This window comes from Polistes canadensis, unplaced genomic scaffold, assembly GCF_001313835.1.
Source record: "Polistes canadensis isolate GaletaPanama2010 unplaced genomic scaffold, ASM131383v1 scaffold_215, whole genome shotgun sequence".
NCBI lineage: Eukaryota > Metazoa > Arthropoda > Insecta > Hymenoptera > Vespidae > Polistes > Polistes canadensis.
Window position 1 is genome coordinate 217,638 of NW_014569762.1, and position 10,278 is coordinate 227,915.

The 10,278-nt window shown below is 27.7% G+C and overlaps 2 protein-coding genes across 3 annotated transcripts; both read right to left on the minus strand.

Annotated features, from left to right (window-relative positions):
• Positions 1–3,766: 3,766 nt before the first annotated feature.
• On the minus strand, positions 3,767–5,982 carry LOC106790116 (cytochrome b reductase 1). 2 transcript variants are annotated; one of them, XM_014754818.1, is made up of 7 exons: positions 5,881–5,982; positions 5,508–5,558; positions 5,171–5,181; positions 4,779–5,000; positions 4,479–4,687; positions 4,236–4,393; positions 3,767–4,162 (listed from the first exon to the last, which is right to left on the minus strand). In XM_014754818.1, the coding sequence occupies exons 4-7, from the start codon at positions 4,996–4,998 to the stop codon at positions 4,006–4,008; spliced, it is 744 nt and encodes a 247-aa protein (XP_014610304.1). In that variant the 5' UTR covers positions 4,999–5,000; positions 5,171–5,181; positions 5,508–5,558; positions 5,881–5,982; the 3' UTR covers positions 3,767–4,005. The 2 variants fall into 2 exon arrangements, with proteins under 2 accessions (XP_014610304.1, XP_014610303.1); XM_014754817.1 differs by lacking the exon at positions 5,171–5,181 and having other exon boundaries at positions 5,881–5,978.
• A 325-nt stretch (positions 5,983–6,307) lies between these two features.
• On the minus strand, positions 6,308–10,082 carry LOC106790117 (the record flags this gene model as incomplete). The annotated part of the gene is given in 3 exon segments (XM_014754819.1): positions 6,308–7,194; positions 7,328–7,526; positions 9,949–10,082. Coding segments are annotated over 3 exon segments (446 nt in total), but the record flags the coding sequence as incomplete, so codon positions are not given.
• Positions 10,083–10,278: the final 196 nt, after the last annotated feature.

Sequence of the window (10,278 nt, forward strand, 5' to 3'; positions counted from 1 at the left end):
TATATATATTATTATATATATATATATATACATATGTATATAAATAGGTATATGTGAAATATCAGTAAACAATATTTTTTATTCTTTATTTCAAACATTCATTATATCGAATGAATATTATTATTTACATAAGTCCTATTGAAATATTAAGGTCCACAACCCTTTTAAAAGGACCCTTTCTTAACGTGATAAAAAGAAAAAATAATTCTTTACGATTTCAATCTGTAATAACCATTCTTCGCAAGTTGCATTGCTATGACACCGATAAATCCAATCTTGCGATATGAAGAGTGATGGGAAAGAGAAGGGGCTAAAAGGGGGTGGTACAAGAGACGAGTTAAAAATCATCACTCGATAGATATTAATTGGAGATCGATCGAATTGTGTTCAACAGTGAGAGAGAGAGAGAGAAAGAGAATGAAGACTTATAAAATATTATGTAACTTAAATGTCTTTTAAGTATTCCAACTAAATAGTTTATAAAGCTTTAATAAATAAATTTTGTATGCAAGTGTTTTTTTTTTTTAAAGGAAGTATTAATTGTCTGTGTCTAATTTACATATGGTTGTTTCTTTCATTTATGTATACTATATATATTTTATATATGTAATACTTATGTACTTAGAATTAAATATACTAATATTACATATATGTGTGTATATATATATATATATATATATATGTCATGCAGCAGGGCTTCTCAATCTTTTCCACTTACTGACCCCCTTTACACGAACAAATATTTTCGCGACCCTGAATATGAATTCTATATATTATATTCTTTTTCATGATCATAAACTTACATTCATATTTATTAATATTATCATACTGGTTTTGAATTAATTTTCAATCGTTGCACGTTCAGTCATTTTTTCATTTTTCTTACAATTTTTTCTACCGTCAAATTTAATTACGCTAGCCCCCCCCCCACTCCCCCACGCTTTGAGAAGTTTTGTCGTATAATATAATTACATAATGTTTCACTATAGAAATATTATAATTAATTATATAATTTGTGATATTTGTTTGCTTATGAATATTATTGAAACTCAAGCATATATATATATATATATATATATATAGTGTACATATATGTATATGTTTAGGTGCGCAAATTTAAGTACGTGCTTATTTTCAAGAAACAAAACTCGTCTTTTACGAAAAAATGCATGCTCGCGAAAAATGAGATGTCACAAGGCATCATTTACTACTATACAACTATAGGGAAGTTAGAATCAGGAAGTATCTTTGAAAATAACGAGAAAATTTCAACGGAATAATGGGAAAATCGCAGATTCGAATATATCATATAATTATCAAATTCCACGAACTTCTGTTCTTTTTCTTTTTTCTTCTTTTCTTTTTTTTTTTTTTGTTATATAATCACATTACACGAAGTTTAGATCGGATTTTTTCCAAGGATAATCAAATATTGCGCGTCCATTTAAAATGAATAAAAGAAAAAAAGGAAAATAATGATTTCTCATAAATAATTTATATTCATTCATAATATTCTAATATAAAAATCAGGAGATACATTACCGAGAAATTTTTTTACTTAACATTTATAATCTTACTCACATGTCTATCACTAAATACTGTAAACATACGTTAAAAAAAAAGCTAACACACACAGACACATTTCTCAATTGTTTTTTTTTTTTCAAATATTTAAAATAATGATCAACCTATCTCATAGAAAAAAGAAGAAAGTATATTTAAAAAACTTGAAAACGAATCTCGTTTTATCAACCATTTTTGACTTTCATATTTTCGTTCTCTCATTCTCTCATTCGCTCGCCCTTTTGTCCAATCACCTCAACGCTACTTAATCTCGAACTCTAATTCGTCGGATCGCTGATGAAAGATACCGACTAACGAATCCGATGATCGATTAAATTATCTACGAAAAATGTAACAATTCTTCGATCAAAAGATAACTAATTCTAATCTCATTCACCTATATCTTGAATGTTATCTTTTATAAAGTCAATAATATAATATACGATTACATGATGAGGAAAAAAAGATGCATATCTGTAAGGAATGAAAATACGATGCATAAATACGCGGATCCATATTCTTGTTAGACGAATACAAAACGTTTGATCAAATCAATAATTGTTAACGAGATCTGATATTGAGAAATAACTAAGAAAGTAAATAAGAACAATGTATTCATAGAGTTATGGATAAAACGAAAGAGTATAGTAGAGGAGGGCGAAGGGTGAGCCAATAATGGAGAGGGGTATGTGTTAAGAAGAGGCACGTTCCTATCACATGCAACGATTGAAGATCATAAAGAGATGAGTAAATGCAAATTTTCTTATCGTCTGCGCAACGTGGCTCGTTGCAATATGTATACATATACGTGCATGCATATGCGTGCGTCGTATGTGTCTGTATGTTGTGTGTGTGTGTGTGTGTGTGTGTGTGTGTGGTGTATGGTCGTGTAAATATATATACATTTATCAAGCCAAAAAAACATACAGATACAACAAAATAATAAAATAGAAAAAATAATACGAAAGGATTCAAACTCACCACAAAAGACGTGTCAACTGTCGACATAACGAACGTTCTTCATTTTTTTTAATTCTCCTTCCTGTTCGATGTTTTATATCGAATGTGTTAAACACTTTTGATTAAGCTTTTAGTAGGTTAGAAATAAAATAATAATTTAAGATAAGGATGACTATTGTTAATAATGTATGTTTTGTTTGCGTATAAAGATAAATTAGAAATAAAAGAAAACACTAATAAGAAGTTCACAAATCGCGCCGACGCGATGCAACCGCGATTAGAAACGCACCAACACAGCGAATATGCACACACAACGCCGTCTCGAAGGATTGTCGCGTATATAACTCACGGCGCGAGAACTCTCCGAAAAACTTTGAAAAAGTACGCAATCCGTTAGTTGGCGCCACTATACAACGACACTTTCTATTGGTTACATCGTTACCGCGCCAACGATCATATACGGAAATAAACGATTACAAACGAATTCGTTAACGAATCTCTTTACTTGTTTTTTCTATCTATGTGATATGTGTCGCGTTAATATGCGCGCGTCAATTTTTAAACTTAAATATATAAGTTTAGGAATCTAATAATAAAACGAATATTTATCTTGCTGTAACACGACGACATAACATTTTTATTTGTATTCATTACAATATATATGTATGTTTTTACGCATATATATACACATGAAATGTTTCTTATTAATTAATATAATAATTCGATTATTTCAAGAGCAATATTCACAGTTCTTACATTTTTTAAATTAACAACTAATAATCTTTGATTAGAAACAAAAGTAACAATAAAATATTGTATATCTTATAGAGTCTTCATTTGATGTTTCAATCATTGAGGCAGTCTTCGATTGGAAAAAAAAATAAATATCGAAGATTGTATATCTAATGGAGTCTACGTTTGATGTTGGAATCATCGTGGCGCTGATTTGATCGAAACTTAACGAAATTATAAATTATAGTATAAGGAATGTGAATAAAACCCGATGAAGTTCGAATGGATTTGACACTGTTAGCAGTAATTAAACAGTAACGAAAAAAAGCTGCAAAACAGAGAAGATGAGAATAACATGTTACACTCCGCTAATTTCCTATGCAATTAAAATCCTATTTTCATTTGATGGAAATTAAAGTACATTTTATATATATATATATATATATAAATTAATATTATATTAAGTGTTAACTAATTGCAAATGAGATTAAAAACAAACAGCACCATTTTATATTTAAAATAGCACCATCAATAATATTAACAATAGAAATATATAATATTTAATTAATGTAACAATTGAACAAATATTAACTATTAAACTGATAATATAAATTGATAATACTTAGAAAAAGTAACGAAAAAATATATTAAAAATCTGAGACCAATATAAAACTTATCAAGAGCTTTTGAAGCATAAGCACATAGATAAGAATATCATTTTGAAGAGATAATAATATCTCATCATTTTAGTTAGTTTCTATTTGTCAGCAATAGATTATCCTCCGGTCTGGGTAAACGTTTATATTGTCCCTGCGATACTAAATATACTGCTAATGCTCCAAAAATGACTAAAAATAGTCCGATACTGTTTACCAAGATTCCTTCGGAAACAAAGTTTCCATAATCCCTGAAATATAAAAGTAATATTAATTTCTTAATATATCATAGCACTTATTTAATTATTATTGTTATGAACTAACTTTATAGCAAAGATTGCTTTCTCGTTGAGTCCAATTAAACAAGCTGCAATGCTTCCAACAAAAGTTGCTATACCAAAGTAAACGTGTATTGGCATATAGGATGACCGTAATGATTCATGCAAACCAGGATAAAGAAAAGTAATGAAACCTGCGAGCAGCTGTTAAAAAAATTAATTTATATAATAATATCTCTCTATATGAGTTTTAAAAATATATATTATTTTACTCAAAGTATTGACTTACTTGGCAACAAAACAATATTACACTTGTTAATCCTATCCAGCTGTGTAAAGTATACATGTTTGGTATGGGTGGGTTCTTTAAATTATGACTATCAAAGACTGCAATCAATGCAATTATTGTCAGTAAAATAGTAAGTACCATCAATCCAGTGTGTATTAATTTTAATCGCCTTTTTCGAACGTTCCTTTGTGTTCTATATATAAGCATAGCTAAAATGAAAAAAGAAAAAAAAAACCATTTTTTTAAATTCTTCATCGCCATATATATCCTGTTAAAAAAATAAATAATCAAATTTTATACCATTAGCATAAAGAAATACAAATCCAATAGTCATTAATAAAGGATGCCAATTAAATTCAAGATCTGGACGAGATGTCCAAGAAAAACCACCTCTAAATTCGGTAATCCATACTATCATTAAAATAATAAGCACGGCTCCTACCGCTTCTAAAATTGTAAATAAAAATGTAAACCCTTCCGGTTTATTTGCAGGTGACTGAGGTTGTTCCGTTTGCTCCATATCTGAAAAATAAAAACCAAACAAGTGCACATATGTTTGCATTGAATCAATAAATAGTTATTTGTCTATAGATAACGATTTAAAAAATATACAATATCACATTTAATCATTAATAATTTTCTTATAATTATTATAAATTTTGTAACAAAAACAATTTTAACAAAATACTGACCTGCTAGAAGACTGTATGAAGCATACATGACAATTATAAATATCCTTTATTATTACGTAATCACCGATTTGTCATATCACCCATATTATACAAAGAAATATCTAAGCAAGGATATTTTTCCATAAAAAAAATATTAACAACTCAATAGTAAACTATTATATATAACATAACGTATGACATAAACACACCCACACACACATATATATATATAATTTAATTTTACTTTAACATATTAACATATGCATAATTAAAATGAAAAATATAATGCATATGTGTAAGCGAAATATATATTTAAAAAAAAAAAAACGAAGTTTATGGACAAAGATTATGTCTTTACCTGAAAGTTTAAAGATTTGGAAACAGGTGTCAGAATATCCAACAGGTGGGTCTATAGTAACAAAAAGAACATTCATGAAATATAAAAGGATATATACGTTAAACCTTTTAAACGTTTCAGTTTAAATTTGTATATAGATAAAATTGTATGTACGTAAATACATTATCTTATAGATATAAGAACGTTTACATAAATAATGTTTATAACGCGATATGAGTCAGAACGAAATTATTTCGATCATTAATGCGACTGTATATTTATAAGATAAATTAACACAATAAAATTAAATGATTTTTTTCATTATTACACATTTAATAAGAAAATTTTGACGGAAGAAAATTTTATTATTTACGTAAAATATATTAACACTCACTACAAACAATTAGCACAGTTTATTCTAAATTCGCATTTATCCAAAGCTTCACATTAAACAGTAGACTAACACTTCCTTTATCGATCGGAAATGTTCGGAAATGTTCGGACAGTAGACTCATCTACGCGCGAATTTTGAAATAATATTTTTCTTATCGATTTATACACCCTAATATCATTATTTGTATAATTATCTATTTAACTATTTAATAATTTTGATAACTGTCTGTTTATTATTTCCTTATAATAATTAAGATTAATACAATTTGTAGGTTATTTTTATCCGATGTTTAATTTAAAACGAAAAATATATTATATCACATTAACAATCTAAAATAATTTATAAAAATTTTCAACATCGAATTAGGATAATCTGTTAAATTTGGTTTTTTATGATGATGGAAAATATAAGGTATTAAATTACTTGATAGAATTTTTCAATAATTTATATAACACCATTTCATACACATCAACCAATGCTAATTCCTAAATATATGGACATTTTTTCTCAATACTTATCCTTGTCATCCGAATATAATATATAGTTTTATTAAATAAAAAACATTTATACACACCATACTTTGAGTGGATAAAACATATTGTAAGAGTTATTATATATTTAATGGTTTCTCTTGTATATATATTTTGAATTATTTTCTGAATAAATATATCCTCGAAAGTAAATGATAAAATATTCCATCAATAAAAACATATTATATACATTCTACTTTTAACAAAGTACATTTACTATTTCTTCTTTTATTTATTTATTTTTTTAATTACTCTTTTGGATTTTTTTAAATGTTTAGCTTTCTGTGAGATTGTTATTAGTATGAATCACTGTATTGTTCTCCTTAATATTGATTGTAGAAACATCAATTATTTGTTTAACCTTATTACACAAAGGAGTTATATTTCTAATCTAAAAACACGTTTATAGAGATAAATCACTTATGAAGTTCATAAAATTTCAAGCATTAGTAAAAAATAGCTGCACGAGAAAATCGTGTCTATGAATGATAGCTTCGCAACATAATACGATCATTGCACCCTGCATTTCTGTATAATCAAGGAAGACAACGTGATTGTTCGTTCGTATATTCATTTTTTTCTTTTTCTTTTCTTTTCTTTTCTCTTTTTATAGTTTTACTTACGCATATTCTTTTTTTTATACAGTTTTATTATATATAAATTGACGTATATTAAGATATTAATGTGCGCTTTGCACAGATTATGCACGACATTGTCACCAATGCTAATTCGTGCATGCTCCTGACCGCAAAAGATGAAGGTACTGGTGTTAGGATAATTTGAACTAAAACAAATAACAAACAATTAATGAAAATGAGAAAAATATAATATCTACCTTATCGACCGCAAATAAAATATATACACATATCATAGAGAAAAGAAAAACAAAATAATTCATATGCGATATATATAATTACTTGACACTGTTTTCTTCCTAATATCAGCATACTCTTCATGATTCATAGGATAGTCTGGTATAGTAGAATGGCAACTAATTTCCAAATATCCATTATTTCCAGCATGTAACTCAGATAGTTTTACCATTAATTTAGCAGTTGCAGATAGTAATTGATCATGATGAGTATGAGGATAATGATGTACCAATGTGACATCCACCTATATTACAGAATACATTATTAGTTAATAAATTTCAGATTAATATTTTTTATCAGAGAACAAAGAAATATTGATAGGTTTCTTTAATAATGTGCCGTACCTTTTGAAACAACATGCTTGTTGTAGCGTGTGATTTAAAGTGCTATTAATAGTAGTGCTTGTTCTATTAGACAGACCGTGTTAGAAGAAAAGGAAAACATGAAGAAACCCAAGACATTGTGCTTTAAAACTATTTGAGTCCTACGATTGCATTAAAGGTGATGTAAATAAGTCCAAGAAAAAGATTCGCATATGTGCAGTCTTGAGGTGTGCGCACAGGTGACTGGTCAAAATATTCCAAGGGTCTCTGCATCCACAATGGCCAATGTTATGATATTATACAAGAAGGTGTAAAGCATGATTAAACAAAGCGTGACCTTATTTCTAATTCATAAATGATATTAGGTATAAAAACATTGCACTCTGAATGCACTGGATTTTTACGAAATTTACAAATGCAAGCAAAGTACTTACTACGCCCAAGATCTAAAAACAAGAGAACACATACAGTGTATTCTAAGTGCAGTTAACTTGACTGTTATAAAACACAGACATTTAGTGTATTTAATTTGTCTCCGAAACTAGCATTCAAATTTATATTGTTACATAAAAATAAATGTATGAAATTGTGAATTACATTACAAATAAATGTTTCTGTCATGTTTTGTAGCTTAAATATCCTAAGAAAATTCATCTATTTATAGCTCGCTCATTGTCATCTTTAATCATTGTAATTATTTTATAGGCACTCCCCTATTTTGATGAAATATATGAGAAGAAAAGTTTGATTCAATATTTTAATTCACGTTGAAAGCCTTCCTTATGATTGTGATGCTTACAAATGATAACTAAAAAGAAATAAAAAATTGTCTTATTTTTCATTTTCTTTCTCTCTCTTACAATACAAATATTTTTCTTAAAGAAGTGCATTTTAATAAGAGTGCAATATTATTGACATACCCTTTTAATATACAAGGTATTGTGAAATAATACTGATGCATAAACTTTTTGTATTATGCAATATTAACATTTAATAAATTCCTTCGCAATGTAATATATGAACGTAAAATCTATTATTTGATCCTTATAACATATAATTTGATTATACTTGATAAAAATTGAAATAAATATACTGTTTTTTTTTTTCTTTAAGACAAAACTATGTCAATCTGAAACTGTAAAAAAAATCACAATATAAAGAAATAAACATTGAAGGATAATATTTAAATATTACGATTCTACTTATAGTGGAGATTATTGAAAAAAAAAACAAAAGATAAGTAATAAAATAAAAATATAAAAATATAGGACATTTTTTTCTCACTACCTATTATAAAATTATAAAACAATATTTCTCACTACGTGCTATAAAATTATAATACCAGTTATTTCGTACTCAGAGCCAATCTTAGGCGTAGACAGCGTGGATGATCTGCAGGATGTAACACTTCTCCAATAAAGTAAATCTCAAGTGGATCTGCTTATACCTGCAGTGCTATCAGCGTAAAATGGAGAGTTCACTAGTGCAGTGTTTTCACGATTTCCATGTCAATCCTCCTCAAAGTAAAAGGTATAAGCTCTTAAAGTAGAGGTCAATCGAGGGTTGATGAAAAGCTTGCAGTGTACATTGTCATTTCCCATCTTCCATTTAGCCAGTTGTGATCCATGAAACGTCTCAAGAATCGAAAGTCTTCGCACATGACCCACATCGATCGAAAAATACTGCACTAGTGGGATCGTTTTCCAATAACTATAACTACACAAAACACCGATTTACAAATATAATAAATACATGCAGAAATACACATCAAATGAACATGTTTACGTGTGTATTGATTCGCGCACGTACGCGTGCATATCATTGAGCAACACAAATAACGCTCGTGAATAATATTAATAATAATTATAATAATAGCAATAAAAATTGTTCGTGTATATGTCGATTGTACATGTTCATATGAATATTAACATTGTGATTTAGAATATATTTGAGCATTTAAATAATTAGGATAATGTAAATAAATACATATTTGCATTATATGAGAAAAAAAATAGATAAAATGAAGAAAACAAGAAGGATTAGAAAAAAATATTGATTGAGGAAGTATACACAGAGTTATTTTTAAATCAACGAAATTTTTATCATGTATGCCTGTATGTATGTATACGTGTATGTATGTATATATGTATGTACTTCAATCATGCACAAAGAGAGAAAACACTATCGATTCATTTAATCGTATAGATGTAAAGTATACGTATATACGTGTATATGTACGTTGATATGTGAATATACGTAAGTAGTATGGATGAGCACTTACGCCTACCTACATACTGTGTAAATATACGTGTTTACGTGTACGCATGTTTTGTGTGCTGATACCTCTTTTCCATTTATGAACCAAGTTAAATGAGGAACAGGTAACGCCGCTGAGGACGAACAGTTTGCTTCTAAATAATCACCGATCTCATAAACGCTCTTTTCGAACATAATCATCGGATTCTCAGTCTGTGGTACTATTAACAAAATATACTATTATAATACTGTAATATATTTAATATCAACATTTTCATATAAATATATTACTATTTTTGTTAGTTTAGTGTATTAAATCCTATTATTAATATTTTTAATTAGAATTTTTTTAATATAAAAAAAAAAAAACATTAAATATATATTCAATGAAAATTACTTAATGTTATTTATTTAAAT

What these genes read in the sequence shown, in the direction of transcription:
- LOC106790116 (XM_014754818.1), bottom strand. Translation starts at nt 4,998, where the DNA reads ATGGAGCAAACGGAACAACCTCAGTCACCTGCAAATAAACCGGAAGGG. An exon ending in TAATATTGTTTTGTTGCCAA is followed by an intron (nt 4,394 to 4,478) that starts GTAAGTCAATAC and finishes TTTTTTTAACAG; the next exon opens with CTGCTCGCAGGTTTCATTAC. An exon ending in AAAGCAATCTTTGCTATAAA is followed by an intron (nt 4,163 to 4,235) that starts GTTAGTTCATAA and finishes TTTATATTTCAG; the next exon opens with GGATTATGGAAACTTTGTTT.